This window comes from Gaeumannomyces tritici, assembly GCF_000145635.1.
Source record: "Gaeumannomyces tritici R3-111a-1 unplaced genomic scaffold supercont2.2, whole genome shotgun sequence".
Classification (NCBI taxonomy): domain Eukaryota; kingdom Fungi; phylum Ascomycota; class Sordariomycetes; order Magnaporthales; family Magnaporthaceae; genus Gaeumannomyces; species Gaeumannomyces tritici.
The window spans coordinates 6,956,187-6,979,533 of record NW_008804546.1 but is presented as its reverse complement, the minus strand read 5'-3'; the positions used below and the strand labels follow the sequence as shown (position 1 = coordinate 6,979,533).

The 23,347-nt window shown below is 58.4% G+C and overlaps 9 protein-coding genes across 9 annotated transcripts; 4 read left to right on the top strand and 5 right to left on the bottom strand.

Moving 5' to 3' along the window:
- Positions 1-112: 112 nt before the first annotated feature.
- Positions 113-2,046, bottom strand: GGTG_04904 (hypothetical protein). Its single transcript, XM_009222702.1, has 6 exons — positions 1,605-2,046; positions 1,440-1,528; positions 1,188-1,350; positions 861-1,111; positions 766-783; positions 113-690 (listed from the first exon to the last, which is right to left on the bottom strand). The coding sequence occupies exons 1-6, from the start codon at positions 1,695-1,697 to the stop codon at positions 171-173; spliced, it is 1,134 nt and encodes a 377-aa protein (XP_009220966.1). The 5' UTR covers positions 1,698-2,046; the 3' UTR covers positions 113-170.
- A 79-nt stretch (positions 2,047-2,125) lies between these two features.
- On the bottom strand, positions 2,126-3,005 carry GGTG_04903 (hypothetical protein; the record flags this gene model as incomplete). Its single annotated transcript, XM_009222701.1, has 4 exons — positions 2,126-2,166; positions 2,463-2,619; positions 2,689-2,861; positions 2,975-3,005. The coding sequence occupies 4 exons, from the start codon at positions 3,003-3,005 to the stop codon at positions 2,126-2,128; spliced, it is 402 nt and encodes a 133-aa protein (XP_009220965.1).
- A 414-nt stretch (positions 3,006-3,419) lies between these two features.
- GGTG_04902 (hypothetical protein) lies at positions 3,420-6,074 on the top strand (the record flags this gene model as incomplete). The annotated part of the gene is made up of 3 exons (XM_009222700.1): positions 3,420-3,965; positions 4,308-4,509; positions 4,603-6,074. The coding sequence occupies 3 exons, from the start codon at positions 3,420-3,422 to the stop codon at positions 5,277-5,279; spliced, it is 1,425 nt and encodes a 474-aa protein (XP_009220964.1). The 3' UTR covers positions 5,280-6,074.
- GGTG_04901 (hypothetical protein) lies at positions 5,867-6,373 on the bottom strand (the record flags this gene model as incomplete). Its single annotated transcript, XM_009222699.1, has 2 exons — positions 5,982-6,373; positions 5,867-5,937 (listed from the first exon to the last, which is right to left on the bottom strand). The coding sequence occupies exons 1-2, from the start codon at positions 6,235-6,237 to the stop codon at positions 5,867-5,869; spliced, it is 327 nt and encodes a 108-aa protein (XP_009220963.1). The 5' UTR covers positions 6,238-6,373.
- A 2,822-nt stretch (positions 6,374-9,195) lies between these two features.
- GGTG_04900 (hypothetical protein) lies at positions 9,196-13,601 on the top strand. The gene is made up of 3 exons (XM_009222698.1): positions 9,196-11,922; positions 12,084-12,703; positions 12,796-13,601. The coding sequence occupies exons 1-3, from the start codon at positions 9,894-9,896 to the stop codon at positions 13,000-13,002; spliced, it is 2,856 nt and encodes a 951-aa protein (XP_009220962.1). The 5' UTR covers positions 9,196-9,893; the 3' UTR covers positions 13,003-13,601.
- A 181-nt stretch (positions 13,602-13,782) lies between these two features.
- GGTG_04899 (hypothetical protein) lies at positions 13,783-15,535 on the top strand. Its single transcript, XM_009222697.1, has 2 exons — positions 13,783-14,663; positions 14,919-15,535. The coding sequence occupies exons 1-2, from the start codon at positions 14,127-14,129 to the stop codon at positions 15,450-15,452; spliced, it is 1,071 nt and encodes a 356-aa protein (XP_009220961.1). The 5' UTR covers positions 13,783-14,126; the 3' UTR covers positions 15,453-15,535.
- A 40-nt stretch (positions 15,536-15,575) lies between these two features.
- Positions 15,576-18,636, bottom strand: GGTG_04898 (hypothetical protein). Its single transcript, XM_009222696.1, has 4 exons — positions 18,091-18,636; positions 17,638-18,031; positions 16,911-17,239; positions 15,576-15,957 (listed from the first exon to the last, which is right to left on the bottom strand). Exons 2-4 carry the CDS (start codon positions 18,022-18,024, stop codon positions 15,732-15,734), a joined length of 942 nt encoding a protein of 313 aa, XP_009220960.1. The 5' UTR covers positions 18,025-18,031; positions 18,091-18,636; the 3' UTR covers positions 15,576-15,731.
- A 2,166-nt stretch (positions 18,637-20,802) lies between these two features.
- Positions 20,803-21,113, bottom strand: GGTG_04897 (hypothetical protein; the record flags this gene model as incomplete). The annotated part of the gene is made up of 2 exons (XM_009222695.1): positions 20,803-20,952; positions 20,991-21,113. 2 exons carry the CDS (start codon positions 21,111-21,113, stop codon positions 20,803-20,805), a joined length of 273 nt encoding a protein of 90 aa, XP_009220959.1.
- An 886-nt stretch (positions 21,114-21,999) lies between these two features.
- Positions 22,000-23,143, top strand: GGTG_04896 (hypothetical protein; the record flags this gene model as incomplete). The annotated part of the gene is made up of 3 exons (XM_009222694.1): positions 22,000-22,069; positions 22,467-22,596; positions 22,804-23,143. The coding sequence occupies 3 exons, from the start codon at positions 22,000-22,002 to the stop codon at positions 23,141-23,143; spliced, it is 540 nt and encodes a 179-aa protein (XP_009220958.1).
- Between the last annotated feature and the right edge of the window lie 204 nt (positions 23,144-23,347).

Here is a 23,347-nt window from a genome sequence, read left to right as displayed (position 1 = left end):
ATCTTTGGGACCTCCTGTAACACTGCCATCAAGAAGCACGACCGGACATGAACAAGGTGATTGCGAGGCATCATGCTATTTTACCCAGTTAAGCATATCAATAAAAAGGTTTCCCAGTTCTCGGTTGCCCTTGACCCCTCCCCTGCCCGTCCCTCGCGCCCAGAATATTCTCACTCGTACATATAGCACAGAGGCCCATCGACGATGCTCACCAGCTCCCGGATCTTCCACGACTTGTTGCTCGGCTCGACGACGTTCATGTCGATCAGGTCGTCGAGCGACTGGGCGCGGCCCCCGCCGAACATGCTGGTGCCGCCCTGGATGACCGCGAGGCGGCCCTCGAGGTTCTGCGACTGCCAGATGGTCCAGATGCGGTCGATCATGGCGTGGTGCACCCAGAAGGCCGGGTCGTTTGGCGAGATGTAAAAGTCCCCGCCGGGGTCCCCGTTGATGGTGAAGTGGCCGACGTTGTGCACGCCCATGGCCCCGCCGATCGTCTGGCTCTGCATCGTGGTCTGGAAGCTGCCGATGTTGCTGCTGCCCGTGATGAGCCCGACGATGTCCTGGGTCCGGCCCCAGCGCGACGTGAGGTAGTTGGACATGTCGCGCCGCAGGCACCGCGGGTTGGCCCCGAACCCGTCCGCGCGGGGGTTGCGGGCGGGCGCCGGGTCGATGTTGACGGATAGGGGACTGCGGCTCGGGCGAGTACTGTTAGCGGCTTCGACTCTCGACGTGTGGCAAGCGGTTCCGTGCGCGTAGGCTTACCCAAGATATACCGTCATACTGTAGCACGCAGACGACTTTGTTAGCGGCCCTGTTTCAGCAAGCACCTTCCACTTGAATGCAGCACTGCCACTCACTTCTTGAACGGCCCCGTCTCGACACAGCCACCGCCATTTCCGGCCGGCGCGATCATGTTGGCCTTGTGCGCAATCTTCTTGCCATTGCCGGACAAGCTCGTGTCGCTACCGTCGAAGATCGGGCTCTTCTCCGGGTCCTGAGCCCACCGCCCGTAGTCCCAATAAGGCTGTGTCCCAGCGAATCCGCACTCGGTCCGCAGGGCCGTCTCGTAGGCCCATGTGTAGTATCTGTGCCATGACAGAAAGTTGCCCTAGTGGAGCGGGAAGTTGACCTTGGTTAGCAGCGATGCTCTCCCCTGATCTTCTGGACTGGGTGTTGTGGCCTACCGTTCCGTGGATGGTGAGACTCTGGTTGATGTGGACGGCGACAAAGTCATCGTATCGGGACTTTGCGCCAGGATACCGCGCCGGGTCAAGCTTAGATGGTTTGGTCAGGAGACACTGAACCGCAGAGATGTACTGTCTTCTCTCGTCCTTGGGCACATCTCCCCTGTGCCGACTGTCAGCAACCAAAGCAGAAATTGGGGAGTGTGGGGTCTGGCCCAAAGGCGTGGACATGGCAGGGGCCATCCGACTCACCATTCCTTCCGAATCCGGAGAGTCGCCTTGGTGCAAGTCTTTGACTTGGCGAGCCGGGCCTGAAGTGCTGGGAGGCCTTTGTTTTCGAGCTGGAGCACAATCAAATCAGTTCGCGACGGTTCAGGGGGTGGGGCGTCGTCCTGTGGGAGAGTACAGGCAGCATACCTGCTTGAGAGCATCAGGCTGCACAACTCCCTGGCCGGCGGCAAGCCCAGCCACGCTCAGTCCGAGCAGGCCAAGTGACAGGATATTCACCATCTTCGATCCGTTTCTAACCCTCGATGTCGTGAGAACAGCTCAAGCACTGAAGGGGCAGAAGGAAGCAAAAGCGGAATGCGTGAAGACCAGCCTCCCACAGGATGCGATTCTCTCGCCCGACTGCCCCTTTTATTCCGAATCTGCTGTAGGTCTGCCAAGGACGGTATATTGATTGGGCTCCTGGACGCGAATGTCGCCGTTACATCACCCAGAGTACCAGCGGCGCCCGGTTGCCCGGTTCCCTCTCATCAAGCATATGTGTAGGTCCCAAATGTGGCATGGGGCGGCTCCCGCGTGTCACATTACCAGTCCCGATAATTCTGGGCACCGGGAGCCGCGTAAGTCTCAGCTGTAGGCGAGAGATGACAAGGCGGTCGATCTGGCATCTATATTGCCCACGCCGGCAAATATTCACCGGCCTCGGGCATCTACTCGGGACTTGGAGCCTCGCTTAGCCGCAGGAGGCTCACTAGACATCACAGAAAAGGGATAGCGTTGAGATACAAGCTTGACTCTCAACACGTGGTGTTCGGTTCATTAAAGACGAGTGTGTTGGCAATAGGAACTGGGGATGGCGGCGCCCACATCGGCCAGAAAACAACGGAGTGATGGGCCCGAGGGAAGGCAGAGTGGTATCGGTGAATTAACGTTAATTAAAAATCCGGGGTGCAGATGAGGGCTGATCATGGGTTCTGGCAAGAAGGCCCGGAGGAACCGGGGTCCGGGATAAAAAAGAAGGGGCAACAGATAAATATACCCACAAACCTGGGCTTTGGAAGTTTCCTTTCTGGTCATTGGACCGGAGCCCTAGCTGCTCTGACCTCAGCCGACAATGTGCACCTGGCTCGGTCTGGCGGGCTCGTGGCGCAGCGGGCTCGTGGCGTAGCAGGATCCATAGCGGCGATAGGCATACCTGTGGGCCCTAGGTAAGGGTTTGTTAGAATGCACAACAGGGGGCAGAGCCGCATATGGCCCGTAGCAACAGTGGTACCTCCTTGCAGGTGGTGTCTTGGCTGGTTCCTGGCCTGCTATGGCCTCCGTGCTGATATAAGGGTTGCTCTCCTCCTACTTCCTGCTCCGGATTGTAGCGATGTGTCTGGCCCAGGGTCTTTGCGGTATGGCTTGGCCTGCTTAAGTTAAAAGACTCTGGGTTGGTCCTTGATGCTATCCATGGTATTGGCGTGAACCGTTGCTAAGAGTGCGTATGGTCCTTGCCATCCCAGCTTCTCCCTATACACCGTTGACCTGGAAAAGGACTACCCCACACGTGCACCTACTTGTGACCCAGCGAGGAGGTGGGCCGCACATGGCTGCCCTAAAAACAACTTGCACCACTCTTCTTATTTCCTTCTTCTCTTCGTCCTCTTGTCAACCCTCAACTTGCGAGCCGTATGGCTGGCATATGCTGTCCTCCCCGCCACGCTGAGAGACAAAGCTCCTAATCTCGGTCGCCAATACCCAGCAACAGCTACACAGCTCTTCGCCTTTACTCCGTCCTCCTGCCCATTCTCAAACTGCGAGCCATATAGCTGGCACAATCTGCTGGCCTACCCACCGCGCTGAGACCAAGCTCACAGTCTCGTCCCCAATACCCCAACAACAGCTGCACAGCTCTTCTTCTTTTCTTCGCCCTTGCGTCCGTCCTTACATTGCCAGTCCTATGCCCGGCACACGCTGCCCTACCCGTCGTGCTGAGTGACCGAGCTCACAATCTGCCCAGCAATGTCCCAACAACAACAAGGCAGCGGGGAGCTCCCGAGCTCCTCGGCAGTGTCCCAACAACAGCAAGAACAGCAAGACATCGTGGTTGCTCTTCCCCTGCCAGGCGGCAAGACTATCACGTGCGAGTCGGCGCTCCTAAAACAAATGGACATTCTCAAGGAGCTGCAGGAAGTCGCCGAGAACAAATCACTGTACGAGATGCTGTGGAACGAGAGACAGGCTATCGAGGCCATCGTGCGGCAACACGCGGGCGCCAACTGCGACCCCAAGGCAGAGTACACCTGCACTATCTCGCCCACCGACGAATGGATCCAAGGCGGCTTTAACGTCTGCATTCCAGTCTGCTTCGGCACGGCCGACGGTCAGCATCAGAAGCAGCTTCTTTTCCGGTGCCCCCTCCCGTACAAGTTCCCCGAGGCCCAATACCCCGGCACTATCGACGAAAAGGTCGGCATGGAGGTGGGCGCGTACGTCTGGATCCAGGAAAATTGCCCCGACATACGCATCCCACACTTGTATGGATTCGGATTCTCGGACGGTCGACAGGTAAGAACCATCAAGGCCTCATTTCAGATATCGCTTTCAGGGAGCCTGACCCTTTCCTAGTTCACCCACGCAGCCCACTGTCCCTGGTATGTCCGCATTGCGAGGGCTTCCAAGCGCGCTTTGTCGAGCTTCCTGGGACGTCCGGTGCCATCGCTTTATGTCCCCCAGCGGCTGGTCGGTATCCAGCCTCCCTCGGCATATGTGCTACTCGAACGCATCGGTCCCGAGACGGGCCAGCCAATTTACAAGTCTTGGCACAAACACTGTAATGACCAAGAACAGAGGCGAAGGCTATTCCGCGGCATGGCGCGTACAATTCTTTCGCTCGCTCGCGTTCCACAGCCACGGATTGGGTCGTTTCAATTCCACGACGATGGCACCATCTCTCTGACAAACCGGCCCCTCGAATCGACCATCGCACGGTTGGAGAACGAGGGCGCCCCGAGGACTATGCCGCAGAACGCCACGTACCAGGCTACCGAAGCTTACGTCTCTGACATGCTCACCTTTCACGACCGCAGCTTTCTCAACCACCCAAACGCGAGTTGGGAGGAAACGGAATTCCAAGCTGAATTTGCCGTGAAAGCAGCTCTCCGATCGCTTGCTCACCGGTACATACGCCTCGAATCTCGCACAGGGCCATTCATTCTCCAGCACACAGACCTGCACGGGGGCAATGTTTTCGTCGACGACGAGTGGAACGTCACATGCATCATAGACCTCGAATGGCTATGCGCGTTGCCGGCGGAATCAATAAAACTGCCGGTCTGGTTCATTTGCCGCGGCATTGACCAGCTGGTTGGCGAGGACCTGGTCAGATTTCGTCTCATCAAGGACGATTTTACGTCGGCCCTTGAAAAAGAGGAGCAAGCGGCCGCGGCATGTCTGCCATTATCGCGCATCCTGCGAGAATCATGGGAATCTGGCGCCACATGGTTCTGGTTTTCTGTTTATTCTCTCAACGCCGCCGTCTATGTCGTCCAAGACCACATCGTGCCAAAGTTCACCAAGGAGACAACGAAGTTCAAAGAAGTGATGCATCAGTTCTGGGGCCCAGGGGTTGCCGAGGTAATCCAGGCGAAACTTGCCGACAAAGAGGCATACGACGAGGAAATCCGAAAGTTATTCGGAAAGCCGGCTCGCCCAGAATCGGCCGAGGAGGGCCCAGCGCCAGCCGAAAAGGTTTCGGCACCGACCGAGGGCCCAGCACCGGCTGAGGAGGGTTCGGTACCGACCGAGGGCCCAGCACCGGCTGAGGAGGGCCCGGCACTGACCGAGGGTCCTGCGCCGGCCGGAATGCCTAGGTCCGACTGAGAGCTCACCACCGGCTAGGATCTCCACGTCCGACCCGGAATTCGAAACCGACAGCGGAGACGGAGCAAGAGGTAGGCACTGGTAGTTGGGTCATTTTCGCAGACAGAGTAGTTCTTGTTGAGTGTTGTGCACGGACCCTCGGTCACGTGACGGGCGAGGGCCTCTTACCCGTCGCCCGCGCGGCACACGGATTACTTCACTTTGGAGGATCCGACACGCACAGATAGATCGCCCACGCCTTTGATTGATACGAGGCTTAGGCGATAGATACTCCTGGCACGCTTCGGGGTCGCCTTATATTTACGTCATTTCCCTCTCCTACTGTCACCTTGATGCCATAGCTCTCGTGTCGAGTCTTATACAACACACCAATCACATTGAACCCCAGCCATTGCTTTGAGCATCGGTACGCTCAAAGGAACCGGTTTCCCAGATCGGACTTCTTTTAGACTAATCGTCGGAGGTGCAAACTGTCGGATTAAGGGAAAGCCGGCAAAGGAAAAGCCAACGATCCCAGGACTAAATACTGGCGTTGTGGGTATGTCATGTGACCCACCTCACACACTAATTATTGTCTTTCCTATTGCCTAAGTCACTGTGATCTCATCAGGATGGTTGAGCGGGACCTTCTGAACGATGGCGGACTCCTTGTTAGCATCTTTTATAATCCCTTCTCTATCACCCAGAAAATTGACGTTTTACCTCGTTGCCGCTTGAGCTCGACCCCTGCCTGCTTCCTCCTTCTTGCCTGGGCCGCCAGCGCAGTAGGTACGAGTTGATCAATCTCATCGGGCCATAAGGATAGTAGGCTGGCCAACTCATCGGGGCTCAAGGATGGGCTGGCGGCCTCTTTGGCGGTGGCCTCGCTGGCTAGCTCTTGGGCTGGGCTGGCCACTTTGTTGTCCTTGTTGGCCATGTTGTTGTCCTTGCTGGCCATGTTGTTGTTTTTGTTGGCCATGATAGCTTGTATGAATAGGGAGGTGTTGTGGTTGTGTGCGGATAAAACAATGACAATGTTTATTGAAAAAGTATCGGGTTTGCTTGTAGTTCGTTACTGGAGTGAAGATGTTTGTAGCAAAATGAAAAGATCGAATTGGATGCTCCTGAACTGGCTGGACGACAGCTTTATATAGACCAACATCTGCGCCGACCTGCTTGTTCATTTTGTGCTTGTAACTCTCTTTCTCGGTCCTCTAATAGTCACATTCGTATGTTCCGCTCGTTCTTGTCAACTCCTTCAGCACGTTCATCTCGAGCGTGTGACTAACCTTTTGCAAACCATGTCTTTTCAGCGGCCTGCCTTTTGCGAATGCGCTTCCGCTCGTTCTTGTCATCTCCTTCAGCACATTCATCTCGAGCGTATGGCTAACCTCTTGCAGACCATATCTTTTCAACGGCCTGCCTCTTGCGAATGCGCTACCGCTATCTTTTAGATCTCGACGATAACGAGCGCCAACACGTCTACAGTTCCTCCAACGACCCCCGCCAGGTCCAGGGCCGCGAGCGCCATCGGTTCCGGCCCTCAATTCCTATTCAGCGTGACACCAGAGTGGCCTCAGCCGCCACCACATTTCGCAGGTTGTTCGCGCGTCCACATTCTAGTTTGCTCAAAAGACGGAATCGCTCTTTGGTGAATCAGGGGTGACCCTAAAGTCAACTGAAGCGAGAGCAGAATGTTTGCCCCGGGGTCCAGACTCACCTTTGCGCCTCACTTCCTATATCGGCCACTGAGCCCGGATGATGGTTCGACGTGGCTCTTTTGCGGAGCTCTCCAGGTCGCGGTGCCTGTCTTGCTGCCCGGCCCGCTCTCCGGCGGATCGATTGCCTATCGGTGTCCCAGTTCGCAGGCAGGCTATCCATGGGTGTGAATAGTTTCGGATTTGAAATGCAAATAGGTAGTTGGGGCGCGGTTGCCAGTCAAGGCGGAGGGGTTGCCTGGGGGTTACTGCCATCTGCTGCAAAAGCTCGTCGAATAAAAAAAAATCACAAGCGGTCGGCGTCAGGTACTATGTTGTTTCACTCAAAAGCCGCGTGACAACCACTTATTTGTTCGAAACAAACACGCACCGCGATAAGAGACGACGAGCGCATCCTCCGCTAGATCAGCACGCTTATCGCCGGCGAACCCCTTTCTTTTCCATTCAGTAAGTACGAGCGCCGCGGCCAGCCGACACCCAGGAGACCCAAAACAGCAGAAGCTCCGTCATCAAGCGACAAGCCCGGCGCGCGACGCAATATGATGACGCCCGCGTCTAAGCGGCAGCGCGCACTCGTCGTTGAGGCAAGAGCTTCGAGCCTCCGCGGTTGGGGCGCAGCAGAACCATCTTGCGGGCTACAACATGCCCGAGTCTATCTCTGTTGGTGCTGTGGAAGCAGCGGTGCTGTCGCTGGTGGGCGGCGGCTCGATTGTGAGGGCGCCGGATATGTCTTTTTTTTTCTTTTTCTTTTTTGTCCAGGTCCTAACTTTGGAAAAAGCGAGACTATATTAATATTGCTAGGAAACAGACTAACAAGGCAGCAAAGCTCGGGCCATGGCATTTTGGTCAGGCCGTATGTGATGGTAGCTTAAGGTGTTGGGGATAGAGCAGAGTCAAGGTAGGTACCTAGCTCCGAGAGGAGTATGGAGATGTGTTGGTAATGTGCATGAAGGCCGCGCAAACGACACCAGGTATTTATTCACTGGCATCGATGTCGCTTGATGCATTGTCCGGGCCTTCGGTTTGCGCAGGACAGCAAGGAGCGGGCACGGTGAGATTAGAGATTAAGGACCTCAACACTGCTTTCTTCACTCGCTCGCTTGGCAGCGGTGGCGGGAGAAGCTGTATCCGACTCGGACTCCAAGTCCGGGCTCGTCGAGCGCCATCTACTACCGCTCCCAGAGCAAACAAAGTAGTCGGGCCAGTGTGACACGCCAATCTGCAGTCTCGATGGCGGCGTCTCACAAATGCTAACATGTCATCGGACGGGCGGCTGCGCGTGATCCGCAAACCGAAGATGGAACTTGACGGGCGCATCCCGGGATTGGAGCTGTGTGACCGTTCGACGGGCGAGTGCTGCTGACAACCAGGTGGGGTTGGCGGCACCACTGCTATGCGCTAAACTAAGCCAGGAACTGGTTCGATATCGTGGACATTCACTGCAGAAGCAGGATGTGCTTTGTTTTTGGAGCTTGAGCGCCTGGCATTACATATACATCCTACTCGAAAGAAGAGAAGATATTCGGTCGTTGGGTGGCGATGTTACCATGCCACATAGTCCACCAGCCACGCGGCTCAGCCACTGCCGGTGGTCATAGCCGCCACTCAATCCCAGGGGCGAATAACCGTGATAACGTCTGTACCAAGAGTGCGAAGCCCCGGTTTGACGTGCGGTGGGTGTGACAGACATACTCACAGGGTGCGGGCATGCATGTGCGTGCTGCAGCGAGCCGGAGCCAGTCCTGTCACCGAGCCTGAAGTGTTCCCCGCCGCGGCTGTTGCCTCCTCTGCCATGCCACCATGCCGCCCTGCTGCCTGCCTCAAAGCTAACACACGTCTGGTGATGGTACGGACAAAGCATGCTCTCTGCGCTGGGCTATTTCCAATGGCGCTGGGCGGAATGCTTTACAATGCACTCGCTCATCGTCCGCCTCGGTGCAGATCGATCGATCTCTTACTTCTTGTGGGCTGATGCGCGGGAATGGAGCTCTGGCGCCGGGCTGGCTGCCATTTGCAGTTAGCCTGCGAGGATGCGGCACCCACGTTTTGAAATTGCCCATTGGGCTTCAATCCTGCAAATTTCTTTTCGCCTCGTCGGCCGGTCGGCCTGGGCCTGGCACGGCCAGGCTTGCTAAGGGCTGGGGGTTAGCTATTACCGCCCAGGGTGCAGCCTGGCCTTGTGCTGTGTTGTGCTGTGTTGTGCTGGCTCCAGCTTGGGCTCTGCCCAGGGCGAGGTTGACGAGTGGCCAAAACTGCCGTCATGTTGGGCAGGTGAGAAGGGTGCATGCAGGGGATGGGAGCAACGGGACACAGGACAGGATTCAATTGTAGCACTGCACTGCACACATAAACAAACAAATATATGCGTGTGCTCTGTTTGCGTTATATCCAGACCAAAACGCAGGCCCGGCCGGGAGATTCAAATTCAGCTTAGGCCCAACCTAGATGATTTCGAATGCGACCCCATTGCACCAACTCGATCCTCCAACTTCAATGTTCTGCTTCCGCGACGCAAAATAGACCGCGTTCTAGCCTCCGACCCCCTGTCCTGCCGCGGCCGCGCTATCGTTCCAGCGTCCAAGCACCCAAAAATCAATTGAATTTCAGCAGCCACGACCCGCCGCCACAGCAACAGTGGGAAGCGTCATATCAACGACAGTCTGGTGGGAAACGGGTAACCTGGTGGCGCCTGCCCTCCTGATCGGGTCGATTGCAGCGGGCTCCATCCATTGCCGAGCAGGCGGAATTGGAGCACAGTGAGGAGCACGTCTGAAGTAGCGAGCCGGGCCAGAGCAGGCACAGGTCCAGGTGACCTGACCTTCGTCAACAGCCGCCGGCGTCAGAAGACAAAATTCCGTCCCTTCCCATCCTCTTCCCAGCCCGTTTCCGGTCGGGCTCGTTTAAATCCTGGCTTGCTATGGGAGAGCTCGCAAGCCGCATCAGGGCCAAGTTTAAGCGACGGGCCTCGGCCTCTCCCTCAATCGAGTCGCCAACGGGGAGCGACAGACACAGCCCACCCGCCGGTCGCCCGCGCTCGCTCGCTGGCAGCCAGCGCCCTGTCTCCTTCGCCGAGAGGCTCCCGTCCAGCCGCAGTAACCACACCGACAATGCCTACGACGATGTTCTCTCATCCATAATACAGGACCAGGACCCGAGCGCTGGCCCCCGGCCGCTGCAACAATCCCCACTCCCGCCCGCCGCGGCGCCAACGCCAGCACCAGCACCAACACCCGCACCACAGCCAGAGCAGCAGCCGGGGCAGGAGCCTACGCGCGAGGGGGGAGCGAAGGAGGAGGAGGAGGAGGCACAACCAGCCACAAACGGGCACTCTTGCCCTGGCGCGGTGGCAGAAGCAGCAGACGTTGACGGGCCCATGTCAAATCCAGGGCCGGAACTCCAGTCCGAGCCTGAGCCTGAGCCAGCAGCGCAACAAAATTCAGAGGCACAGCCAGGACTAGAACCAGAACAGACAGCTCCGGTTCCTGGTGCTCCAGACCCGGCCGCACCAGCACCCGCCAAGACAGAGGCTGTGCCGGCAACCGACGGCAAGCAACCATCGACAGCTAATGTAAACATTAATCGTAATAGCTTTCCCGTCACGGACGAGCGCGAGGGGGCCGGCGAACAAGACCAGCAACATCAGCAGAGTTTGCCAGAACCGGCCGACGGGCCTGCGCCAATGTCTCTCGCGCCAACTGACTCCGCCGAGCAGCAGCAGCGCCTGACGGGCGATTCAGATTGTGCGGACCAACGTGCCGGCGACAAGATGGGGAAGGATCTGCAGCCCACCCTTCCCAGCATCCATGAGCATCCCCAGGATCCCCTGACCAGCACCGACTCGACCACCACCACAACAGACGACGACGACTTGTTCCTGTGTTCGTACCCCGCGAGTCCTGGCACCGGCACCGGCAGCGGTACACCCACCCCTAAAGCTCCGGTCGCCTCCTTGTCGTCCGTCCCTAGACCCTACGGCCCCGACGCCACTCAAGCACTGCGCGTCACTGCAGAATCCCAGTCATACCAGCTGGGTTTGTCGACGTCCCCTGTCGCCGCCGCCCGCCATCCGCTGATCCCGCCCATCGCCGCCTCTGCGCCCGACATCCACGTTGGCCCACGCCGCCTCTCGGTCACCTCCCATAGCTACGCGACCACCGGGCGACCACCTCCGCCGATCCCCCAGCCGGCCCCGCCGCCGGCCCCGTCCGGCCTGCAGGCCTTGCAGCTGCTCCAGACCCTACTCGGCGGAGGCTCCCGCGCAGATGAGTCGCTCGGCATGAATGGCAATCAATTGGCCGGTATGCCGAACAAGAGAAAGATCTGGGTCAGGCGGCCCAGCGCCTCGGCGACTCTGATCACTATCAATGAGGATGATGTCGTCGACGACCTGCGCGACTTGATCTTGCGCAAGTACGCAAACTCGCTCGGCCGCCAGTTCGACTCTCCCGATCTGACACTGCGCATCATCCCGCGCGAGCAGCAGCGCGAGCGCGTCCTTGGCCCAGACGAGCACATGATCCGGACCCTCGAGGCCTACTTCCCTGGAGGCCAGACCGTCGAGGAGGCCCTCATCATAGACGTGCCGCTGCGTCGGACACCTAGGCCGTCTCCCCGCTCCGGCCCGCCGCACCTACAGATGAACGCCGTCTACTACGGTCCGCCCTCCGAGGACAATCGGCCGCCCGAGAACGGCACCGACTACTTCGGCCCGGCCGTTGTCAACAGCGTCACCCTCCCCAACGGCGTCACGGCCCACCCTCACAGCATCAGCGTTATCAACACGGGTCAGATCCCGCAGATCCCCTCGCCTGGTGGGACAAGGACTCGCGCATATAGGGAAAGGCCCGACCGTCCGCGTCTCGGCCGGCAGCACACGTCGTCGCCTACGATCCTGAACCTTATGAGCGCTCAGCAGGCCGCCCAGCTAGCCGCAAACGCAAACATCGGTACGTCGTCGTCGCCCTGCTCTCCCGTCGTCGTCGTGCCCCCACCGCCCTCTCCTTCGGCCGGCTCGGCCGTCCCGGCTGTCTCCATCGCCAACCCGGCCATCCCGTCTCACATTTGGCCCGATCCCGCACTTCTGACACCCCCGTTGCCTCCACTTTAGATCAAGCCGCCCCGCCGCCCCCGACCGCCCCGCCGATGCCGACGCCTCCAGCCGCAGATCCCAACATACAGGTCGTCGCAACCCCGCCGCCTGGAGCGCCGGCTAGGGTAGCGTCACCTCGCCCCATTGCCGCTCGGCCTAAGAAGCCGAAGAAGGCGATCGAGCACCCGCTCCTACCGCTGGGCATCTTTAGTGGAGGTGTACCGCCCATCAACGTGCTCATTGTTGAAGACAATCCCATCAATCTGCGACTGCTCGAGGTTTTTGTAAAGAGACTCAAGGTTCGCTGGCAAACCGCCGTCAACGGCCGCGAGGCAGTAGACAAGTGGCGCCAGGGCGGCTTCCACCTGGTGCTCATGGACATTCAATTGCCAGTCATGTCAGGGCTCGACGCCACGCGCGAAATCCGCAGGCTCGAGCGCGTGAACTCGATTGGCGTTTTTTCGTCCTCTGCCAGCAGCGCGCCTGACGATGTCAGGGGCGAGCCCGGGGACGAGGATAAGCTCCCCAACCCGGAAAATTTTAAGAGCCCCGTCATCATCGTCGCCCTGACGGCTAGTTCTCTTCAGAGCGACAGGCATGAGGCGCTCGCGGCCGGATGCAATGACTTTTTGACCAAAGTGGGTTTCTTGGTGTCCCTCGGCAAGACGCTGCCCCCATCTTACCGAGAAGGGTTTCAGTGTGCTAACATTTCTACTCACCGCCGCCATAGCCCGTTAATTTTGTTTGGTTTGAGAAAAAGATCATGGAATGGGGCTGCATGCAGGCCCTCATTGACTTTGACGGCTGGAGGCAGTGGAAAGACTTTGCACAAAAGCATCTCCACGATACCGAGTCCAAGAAAGTGGCATCCACCAAGGCAAAAAGCCAAAAGAGCCGCTCATCCACCGCCACAGGCACAAGCAACTCGACGCTGTAACGGCCGAGGCGGTCGACGAAGTAATCACGGAAACCCGAGGAAAGCCCCAGAACTCAACAGGGGTACCGAAATACACGATATGGCTCCTCCTTCCTGCTGGTTGGGTGTTTCACTTGCCCGGTATCATAATCCTTTTTCAGTCTTCTCTTCTCGAGAACCTGTCTACCATACCGGGGTTATCATGGAAACGAACCATGGAAGTCTTCACCAGGAGGGTGACTTTGTTCACAGATGGCAAGCAGAGACGTGCGGACACACAACATTATCTTGCGATGTAAACGACAGCGAGCGAGCGATGGTGTTTTGCAATTCGGCTCAGGAGGCTTGTGGGGCAGGGCGTTTCCTTTGCACTGAGGCGGGGGCTGGGATAAACCCCTACACCTGCCCGCCCAGATGTTTACGATGTCTGGGCTGTAATCCGGCTGGGCTGGCACTGGCGTTTGATCTAGCTTTGTCGCGATGATATATCACCTTGGTTGTCGTCAACCATGCTCCTCTTAATCCCTTCATACCTTTACCACTTCCTGTACGGTCAAAGGGTGTGCTCTCCCTCAACGATAGTATCGCACTGAAAAATCATTCTAGTATATTGTAAACCGTCCATGATGCACACCCTGATGTGAAGGTAGGGAGTCATTGGTGTCCTCCCACAGGTTATCCAGGCCTCATCACGTGACCTGATCGGGTGCGGCTCATCGTTTATCCACTCACCAATTTGGATGTGGTCCGTGCCACACATGACCTGGTAGCCCCTCTTGCCAATTTTGAGCTTCGATTGACGATGAAATTTTCTGAAGACTGAAGCTTTCCAGTCCATGTTTTCTCACCCCCAACCCACCATGCAACAAAGACACGCGACAGCTACACCACACGAAGACGACAACAACGACGATAATAGTAACCCAAATCCTATCTATAGCGTGGAGAACCTTTTAATACCTTGTTACCAGCCTCTCTACGTCCAACGTCCAAGAGACTTTTGGCATCGAGCTGTGAACGCGCCGAGTTATCGTGTCCTGCTCTGCTGATCGTCTTGGGGGAAAACACCTTCCTCCCGCCTGGTCTTGACCAGCACCTGTTCTCTCTTCGGCTCACTACCATTCCATCCACCCAGCCAACCCGCCATGCCGCCAAGGTTACCCTCGGCGGCATGTCAATGGCGGCAGGTCGCCGACTGCGTCTCGTTCTCGGCCTCGTCCCCCGCATCCTCCGTCCTCCTCCCTTACTCCACCTCCATAATACCATGCGCAGCCACAAGGCCAGCAGCAACACCACCAACACCGTCACCACGAAGACAACAGCAACAAAGTAGGAGCTTCTCGGCCACGGCGGCGGCCGAGACGCGGCTGCGACGCTTCTTCTGGCATTGGATCAAGCGGCATAAGCACGTGCTGCGCGAGTCACAGGGGCAGCATGACCAGCCCGAGCCCGCCTACATACCCCCCGGATTCGGGCGCCAGAACAAGCGCCTGCCCTTCCCGCTCAACCCGCAATTCCAAAGCCACCCGGTCCTGTCCGAGGAGCTGCGCAATGATATCTGGAAGCGCGTCATGATCCAGGGCGAGCCCATGCTGTCTGTGTCGGCCGAGCTGGGAGTCGACGTCCGTCGCATCGCGGCTGTCGTGAGGCTCAAAGAGGTCGAGGAGGACTGGCTCAAAAAGGTAGGCATCTTTTTTATACTCGTCGTGGTCACCCCACCCACTCTCGCTGCGCGCCGCCACCTTTTTTTCCTACATGATGATTCCAAAAAATTCGATTAGTCTTGAAGACATGCACCCATGGTTACACAATTAGCTTTGCGAGCCTCTCTGATCCTAGGAACTACCTGTCGCCGCTTCTCCTTTTCACCTCTTGCCAACTTTGTCCACCAGACCAAGCAGCTGACCCCCACCACCCTCTTCGCACCAAACAAACAGAACAAGCCCCTCGCCCGCCCCTACGCCAGGGCCATCATGGGCATGCTCCCGCAGACGTTCCCGGGCACGAAGCACGAGCCCTTCAACGAGATCCCCGTGCACACCTTCACGACGCAGCAGCTCTTCGTGCCGACGTCCGAGTCGCGCCACTTCACGCGCGCCGACGCCGCCGAGGCCTTCAACCGCAGCATGCTGCCCGCCGACGCCCGCATCCCGCACAAGGAGCTCGTCGAGATGGAGCGCCTCGTCGCCGTCGAAGGCGTCGCCCCCGTCGAGGCCCAGGCCGCCTTCCGCGCCGCCGCCGCCGCCAAGGAGCGCGCCCTGGCCGAGGGCAAGGCGAGGGCCGCGGAGCGCGAGCGCGGGCGCACCACGGTCGTCAGGTCGTCCCGCAAGGTCGAGTTCAGGTTCAAGGACTACAACGTCGACACGGTCGGCAAGCAGGGCAGGTCGCGCCACGGCCTCGGCTGGCGCTACGGCGCCATGTTTCTGGACCGCAAGAAGAGCCAGGTCAAGATCCCGACCGAGGTCTCGTAGTCTCCGGCCAGACCCTTGTAGCATCTTTGTATCAATCTGTAGCAGACATGAATGAATCGATGTATATGCTACCGACAAGTGCATGTTGGTCCAATATGCCGTGCGGCACATTGCTCACAAAAGCCCAGCACCATCAAAGTTTCATCTATCGGCAGTCTACCTACCCACCGGTCTATATATCATGAATACCCCCAGGGCTTGGCCCGGATCCCCCGCCCGTCGCGCCACAGCCCCTTTCAAGTACACGACACAGTTACCTCCCGCTGGCTCCAACCAACCTCAGGCGCCAGTGACGACGTAGAGCTTCCTCACTTCCTCGGCGAGCTCCGCGTTGCGCCTCCAGTCCAGGGGCGGCCCTCCGTCGTCGCTGTCCACGTCGACTAGTAGGTTCCTGCGTAGCCGCCCGAGGGCCTCGGCGCCGAGGCCGCAGTGCTCCGTGGCGTACCGCTCGACGGACCCGTACTTGCCGCGCAGCATGGCGAGGGTGTCCAGCATCGTCTGCTTACTGTTGTGCCCCAGGGAGTGTAGCACAAGTTGTGTGTGTGTGTGGAAGATCGTCATCAGCCCAAGCCCCACCTCTTCACAAATCTCTTGCGCCCTCAGCTATATCCCCTCGCATGTAGGCCAACTCGGCCCACAAGGCACCTCCCCGCGCTCAGAATAGGCAATGGCGCAGCAGCCCTGGGTGTGCCAGAGGGCGTGCGTCGGGGGAGATGAGGATTGTTCGACGTTCCCACGGCCGTCGCACAGAATGTGGCTGTCGACCTGGTGACAACGAGCCGCCGCCGTGCGCGCGGTGCTTTGCTCGGGTGCAAGACCCGGGTCTGGAGCGAGGATGGCGCCGGGGGGGTCATGAACAGTCTGGTGACAGTGTGGAGGGAATAAAGAGGCTCGGGATTAAGGGGAGCGGCGGAGGCGAATAAAAGGTGAAACGGGAGCGCAGCAAACCACGCTTGTGTTGCCGGGGGTCCTATCAAAAACGACAACGCCGCCCCCGAAGATGGGTAGCCGAGACGGGGTATAATCGATCGGACCCCAACCACATGGCTGGCCGCTGCTGAGCCGCGAGGCCCGTCCGCCGGCGCTTCCACGTGGGGTCGCAAGTACCACCTGGCGGAACAGCCCCGGCAGACCCAACCGGCGCAACTTGCTGTAGGCGGCGGCGGCTCGCTATCTCGCCTCCAGCACTGACTAAGCGGAGAAGAAGAGAGGCAGCAGGCGGCGGGCGACGGCACCCCATGGCTACAGGCAAGCCAGAAGCCGGGCAGTGCCAAGTGGCCAAGCGTGATGTTGGGGGTTATCACAGCAAGCTAAGCGCCAGCGCGCGCGCGCGCCTGACGATGCGTCTGGGTGGACCAGCCAGGTGATACGCCGGGAAAGTGCAACAAACAGAGAACAACCGAAAGCCCAAGGCAAAGGCAAAGGCAAAGACGGGGAGAGCACACAAAAGCAACTCACCGCGCGCTGACCATCCTCGCCGCTCCTGCAACGTTACCCTCGAGAGGCCCGCTCGCAGAAAGGGCCGAGACGAACTCTTGGTTCCGGTGGCCGAGTCCAGCTTCGGTCAGGCTGTACTCGTGCGCTACCACCTCGTCCTCGACGCCGCACAGGCTGAGCAGGATGGCGCAGATGACGCCCGTCCGGTCCTTGCCCGCGCTGCAGTGTAACAGCATCGGCGCCGGCGGCTCCTCGGTCGAGAGCTGCTCGAGGATGGTGCGGAAGGGGCGGTACGGGTGGCTCGCCTGCGCCGCGACCTCCAGGATGCGCTCATAGGCGAGGACGAAACCCTAGGATAACCGAAATCAGGGCCATGTGCGTGATAGGGATATGGCGCTGGCTTTGCAGCATGCCGTGCCAGGCTTCCCGGCCCGACCGACCAAGCAGCCACGAGAAGAAGCACATTGGAGAAAGGTTCTTTGCAGGCCCAAGCTACCAGACACCAAGGAAAGGCAGATAGGTGTAGGTGTAGCAGGCCCCACATCGAAGAGCCATCTCATACAACCAGGGCGTGAGGCAAGTCAGGGAGAGGGAAGACGAGCCTCCTTTGCCCCGGGCCCACTTGGATCAAGGCGCACTCCCTGTTCCAAGGGGACCTTTCTCTCAGATGATTGGGGAAAACTTGAGGCAGCTTGGAGCAGGCGACGGCCATGGCCACATCGCAGTCACAGCACCCAGACCAACTCACCTTGGTCCCCTCCCCCGAGAAGCGGCTGAAGCGCAGGGCGAGAGCCTCGGGGCTGTAGTCCTCGTCGACAAAGGTGGACAGGAGCACGCGCTCGGCGCCGTCCCACTCCACCACCTTGTGGTCGTGCTTGACCCTGTGGCTCTCAATCTCGGCCGCGGAGCGCAGGTCGTAGACCTTGACGACGCCGAGCTCCTGCAGCTTGCGGACGCCCTCATCCGTCAGCTTGGACGGCTCGCTCGAGCGAAAGATGAGGTTGCGCCTGAAGAGCTTTCCTGGGTGCGCGGCCGCGGCGTAGCCCCCGAGGTCCCGGAAATTTGGCACGCCTGGGACCTCGATGAAGGGCGGGGTCGGCAGGGAGGGGCGCGGAGAGGAGGAAGTAGATGCCATTGCTGCTCTTCGCTCTGTGTCAGGGACGGACTTCCAATGAGAGATGGCCGATGGCTGGTTAGGTACCTAGTAGGTAGGTGGTGCGCCCTACAATTTGGTTCGGAGACGCCGACGGGGAGACGACTCAAAGTGCAGTGACAGTAGGGCCGAAGGGGAGAGGCTGCATGCAGGCAGTTGAAGCTCCTAGATCGAGGAGATGGGGAAAGAGGGGCTGTGGGGGAGAAAACAGTCGAGCTCTGATCGGGTCTTTAGGAGTGCGATCGAGGATGGAGATCGGGTAGGTACCCGAAATCAATAAATAACACGTCGGGGAGCCCGCGTGCGACCCTGTCTACCCGTCCGTCTGTCTCTCTTTCGTCGTCCAGACCCAGCGCGCAATCTTTGGCGATGGCTGCTCGACAAGAAGGGTGCGGGGGCCAACCTCGAGCGTGATAGCTGCCGTTTCCGGAAGTGAAAACCGTGGGAGCTGCTTCCCGGCCATCACGGCCGTCCAACTCTGGACTAGAGGTGGGGATGGGGATGCTGACCTGACAGGTGGCGTTGCTTGAGAGCAGATCTGTTCCAGAAGCTGAAAACCCAGACTGCCCAGGAGTGTTGGGAACGGGCGGCTACATTGTAGGTGGTTTGTTGTGGGGCTGAGAGTGCCTGTCGTCCATCGGGACGGTGCTGTAGTCGGCAGGCACGAACTCACTCACCCACCCAACAGAATCATGCCATGGAAACCTGCACTTTCCTGCCCAGACACCAGCACACCAGTACATATCCAGAGCAATCAGATGTCAGCAGCCTTGCGCGACCAACCCGCCATATGAAACCAAGAATAGACCCCAAGGATTAGTGCCGTTTGTTTGGCGGAACGATGCGGCTCAAATGCAGGCTCTGGTGGTGGTTTCACTCGGTCCCGCCTCCCGTCGGTCCTACAACCTGTACCTGCCTTCCTTGCCCATCCACTCACCTCCTGCTGTTCCACCCAGATGGCCCTCCTTCAGCTGCCTGAATGAGGCATCCGTGCGCTGAGGCTTGAATGGCTATAATTATGCCAACCAACATTGGATGCTGCCTCGAGGCCGGAGCCTGTCAAGATTTGCACCGCAAGAGATGATCTGCCTCGTTTCGCGATGTCGCTTGTTTCCCTCGAGTCACTGTCGACAGAACTACGTGGTCACTCGTCGTCGATACAACACAGGATGGTTTGCCCTAGCTAGACGCTCAGCCTCAGCACCGTGCAATCCAATCCCCAACGCGGTCATGCCCGCCGGCCTTCTCTAGGATAGATTAGATTGGCCATTCCATTGCAGGGACGCCTTGGGCATCAACAAACCGCTAGGTAGTGAAGTGGCTAGGCATGTAGGCAGGTAGCTACCGTCGGTGCCTACTGTAGCTATGAAGCTTCCCCTCCTCGGCTCCCGTAGCAGGCCCCAAGAGATGTGACGAGTTCAGAGTGCCTGCATATGCCGCCCCAAAAGAAGATTCCGGCATCACACCGCACCACCCGCAAATCTCCTCGCCCCGCATATATTGTTGATCGGCGTCTCCGTCTGGCTGGTTCACCAGATGCATTGCAGCGAGCTCGGTGTTGGGCGGCGCAATGGAGGGCTGCTTGCTTGGACCCTTGGCGAAAGAAGAGAAACACGAAAGAAAATGAAGAGGGGAAAAAAAAAGAAAGAAAGCGATCCTCCGCCACCCCTGTAGACGGTTGTCACAATCCAATAGCCTCCCAGGTGTGCCGTGGTGTGCATCGGTTGGGGTTGGCTTGCCGCCTTACTAACCAAGCCTGCCGAGGCGCCCTAGCTGAACGGTGTGGTGTGGCGCAAACGGCTTTGGCTCTGGTCGTCGATTGACCTAGGTACACTGGGCGCCAACCGTTGCAAAAAAAAAAGCCCCGTACATGTGTTAACGGTCAACGGTACGTGTGCGGCACGGAAGTTTTTATAAAACGCCCTCATCTTGGAAGACCCCCCTGACACTTGGGGGAGGCAGGCTGGCCCACCTCCCCATTCCTCGGTTTGGCTCTCTCTTTCCCTCCCCTCTCCTTCCCACAAGCGTTCTACAAAGGTGTGGTTGCATTGTTCCAGAAAGCCAGCCTCCCCCCTAGCCACCCACTCTTCACGTCCTGTGCTGCCACCGTTGGGGGTGGTGGTGGTGGGCCCGCGGGGCGGCGCAGGAACAGAACATCGTCACGCGCAGCTCTGCTTTCAGGGACGAGCCAAAGCCACCCCGCCCGACCCGACCCCAATGTCTTCAGGCGGGCGCGGGAGAGGCGCACACAGTACGTGCCGACAAAGGGAGGCGGCTGATGAGGCAAAGGCAAATCTATTGCTAGTCCATCGCCGTCCGGCTGAGCACCGGGCTCGCGTCTTGTATAATCTAATCTAGAGGAGTCAAGGGAAAAAGTCACGACTATCCGAAAGTTTACCCCTGAAAGAAAGAGGCAACTAGAAAAGAATGTAAGGCGTGTGAAGAGAAGATAGAACAGGAAACAGAGAGATAGGGTGATTACAGTCAAGATAGGGAGAAAGTGAGAGTGAGTGTTCGAACGAGAAAGGGGATGGGAGAGAAAAGAAAGATGCCGTCGCTATGCTCAACAGCAAAACGCCTTTTCCGCAGCACATTTTCCCCATGGTTTGGCGCCATGGTCCCGGTTTGGAGCGCCTGGGGGCCCGCGGCTGTCAGCAGCTAATCAAGTCCGGGCGGCGTCGTCGCGTGCAAAAGGGGGGAAAAGCTAGGGGCGAGCAGAACTTACACCAGGTTCCGTGTCCTCTTCAGGCTCCCGGCGGATCAGTCGTGCTTGTCTTGGTCGCACGTCTGGCACTCGGAGCATCTCTTGATGAAACAGACGGGGCAGTGCGAGATGAGCTTGGTGTTCAGAGGGCCGTCGCCGCATCGGCACTGAGGATGGGTACGCGGCTTCCCGTCAGTCGAGATGCTCTGGAGGCCAGGAGAGGGGAGGGGAAAGTTCAACTTACGCAGTACCAGACCCTGAAGGTTGACCCGCCGCCGAGGGCGAGGTCGCGCTTGCTGCGCTTCTGGCCAGACGTGGCAGACGGGCGCTGAGCGGACGAGGACGAGGACGAAGACGGAGGGGCCATTTCGAAAGATTTGCTGTGAGCAAAGACGGAAGGTTGTGAGAATATCGAGTAGATATGTAAGACGCAGGGTTGTTTTTATAGAGATAGCTAGTAGAAGGATATTGCAAAGCAGGAGATGGCGGTGTTCTCCTTTTCCGTCCTGATAACTGAGGATGGCAGGATCATGTATAGGTATATATATGGGAGATGAATACACAGGCGGAGGGCTAGATCGCCTAGAGGCACCCTGAATAATACCAAAATACCAGGCAATATGCCTCGCGCTGAGGCCCTCCGTTGCCTTATGGGGCGCAGAACAAGGGGCGAAGGTGAACCGCTGGACAATGTCAAAGTCTGCTAAGAAATTGACCAACCGGACGGCTGGAGTGGCCCGCCGCCATCTCCTTCGTCCTTCAGCCATTTTTGACGCCCCTGAATTCGAAGCGTGAAGAAAGAGTCAGTCCAGCCATCATGGTGGGAGTGGCGGGCGTGAGCGCGGCATCTGTGCGAGAACAAAAAGGCAACGCCAGACAGAAGACATGGAAGGAAACAGGGTGCTTGGTGGACTGGCAACGTAGCGTGCTCAGTACACGCCCCCCATGCCCAGTGATACCTCGTCCAGGTCCCTCACCGATACTAGTGCGCGCGAAGCCGGCAGCCCGTGGTCAGATAGTTGCACCGCCTTGGAAGCCCCGGGGATGCAGGTGCAGGTTCGGAAATTGCGTCTGTTGTCCAGCCAGTCTCCGCCCCGCCTTCGTGTGCTCTCCCCTTCGCCGTTTCGATAGATGAAAGCAAGTAAACATCGAAATCTCCTGTGACGTCGACTGTAAGCGGCCAGGCGACCCTCACGCCTTCCCGCCCCCAGCCTGTGCCAAAGCTGCATGCATACAGACGGGCATGTGCCGATATGCAGGACAAGGTGACAGCGCTGACTGAATGGCCGCTGCCAATGCTGGCCAGTCAGATGGAAGGAGTGGGTGAGTTGCTGTGTGTGCCACACGTAGCCCATGTTCTGGCAAAGCAAGCAAGGCCGGCCGGTCCAGTGGCTGAGCCGGGCTTCACTGAGAGTGAGCGGGGGAGCAAAGGCAGCTGCTTCTGTAAAAAAAAAAATACCGCCAAAGGTTTCGCAAGTTCCACTGGACGTGCTCGACCCGGGCACGCTCCCGGTCTCGGCTGGAGGGTGTCAGCCACTTCCACAATTTCAAGGCCATGCCTGGAATATTGCGACGCGAGGCATGTTTTCGGCCTCTGTCGCCGAGAGCGCTAGTGACTCATAAGAGCATATTGGCGGGCTTGCCGGATCGACGTCGACGAGTGTATCGCAAGCCTGTCGGCTTGTGTTGAAGAGCTGTCGGCGCTGGGGTCGACACACAGTAGGCCGGCTCGGCGATGAAGCCAAGGGCTTGCCCAGTCGATTCGCAATATGCATCCTCAAGAGGCGGTCTGTCCAGGATGGCAAGGTCCATGATAGCAAGTGCTGGGCGTTGGTCGAGGAGTCGTGCGCGTGAGGTCGACCTTGCCTTCGCCCGTACCAGTCAACCAGGAGGGTGAGACTTCGGTCAGGCTGCGAGCGGGCAAGGAAAGGACATGGCAAAAAAAAAAAAGAATATTGGCTGACGAGACGCAAGTAAGATTAAAGGACGAGAGAAATATTTTCCTGCAGCCAAAATGAGGCCTACTCACGCTTCAACAAAAAAAAACAGGTCACCAGGGAGACAAAGGAAGAAGGAAAAAACGACAAGAAGAAAAAGACGACCCTAGTATTGCCGGGAGGCGATTTCGAGGGCTCTGAAGGACGCAATTTCCACGTGGGCCAACCCGGCTCGCCCGAGACGGTACGACGGCCAAAAGTTGTGGATGCCAAAGTGCTGTTTGCCAAGCCTCACTTGCCGCGAAGGCTGGTGTTGCCCGGTATCAGTGCCCTGCTCCTCGCGCTTGCAAGAATAAACAGGAGAGCTTTGGACCGACTCCGCTGCACACGCAGCGACCCCCGGCTCGAAAGAGACAGCCTGACTTGGGTGGGCGGGCGCAGGGAAGGGACCAGCGGCTGATGCTGGCCTACTGTGCCCAGACGTGTCGCCGACGGAAGGAAATCTGAGAAGGAGCACAGGCAAACAAACGGTTGATGTGTCGCCTATTCTTCCAGCTTTATCGTTCGACTTGTCTTGTCGAACATCTTTTCTCTGGTTTGGTTAGCATTCGGATTCTTTCTGGTGCTTGTTCACCTATCTTCGGTTGGGGACCTCCGGAAACGT

Coding starts and splice junctions, on each gene's coding strand:
- GGTG_04900 (XM_009222698.1), top strand. CDS start 9,894: ATGGGAGAGCTCGCAAGCCGCATCAGGGCCAAGTTTAAGCGACGGGCC. Junction 11,923..12,083: donor AGCCGCAAACGCAAACATCG/GTACGTCGTCGT, acceptor CCTCCACTTTAG/ATCAAGCCGCCCCGCCGCCC. Junction 12,704..12,795: donor GCAATGACTTTTTGACCAAA/GTGGGTTTCTTG, acceptor CCGCCGCCATAG/CCCGTTAATTTTGTTTGGTT.
- GGTG_04904 (XM_009222702.1), bottom strand. CDS start 1,697: ATGGTGAATATCCTGTCACTTGGCCTGCTCGGACTGAGCGTGGCTGGG. Junction 1,529..1,604: donor AGCCTGATGCTCTCAAGCAG/GTATGCTGCCTG, acceptor ATTGTGCTCCAG/CTCGAAAACAAAGGCCTCCC. Junction 1,112..1,187: donor GTCTCACCATCCACGGAACG/GTAGGCCACAAC, acceptor CCGCTCCACTAG/GGCAACTTTCTGTCATGGCA.
- GGTG_04899 (XM_009222697.1), top strand. CDS start 14,127: ATGCCGCCAAGGTTACCCTCGGCGGCATGTCAATGGCGGCAGGTCGCC. Junction 14,664..14,918: donor AGGAGGACTGGCTCAAAAAG/GTAGGCATCTTT, acceptor CCAAACAAACAG/AACAAGCCCCTCGCCCGCCC.
- GGTG_04898 (XM_009222696.1), bottom strand. CDS start 18,024: ATGGCATCTACTTCCTCCTCTCCGCGCCCCTCCCTGCCGACCCCGCCC. Junction 17,240..17,637: donor TCTCGGGGGAGGGGACCAAG/GTGAGTTGGTCT, acceptor CGGTTATCCTAG/GGTTTCGTCCTCGCCTATGA. Junction 15,958..16,910: donor GCGAGGATGGTCAGCGCGCG/GTGAGTTGCTTT, acceptor GGGGCACAACAG/TAAGCAGACGATGCTGGACA.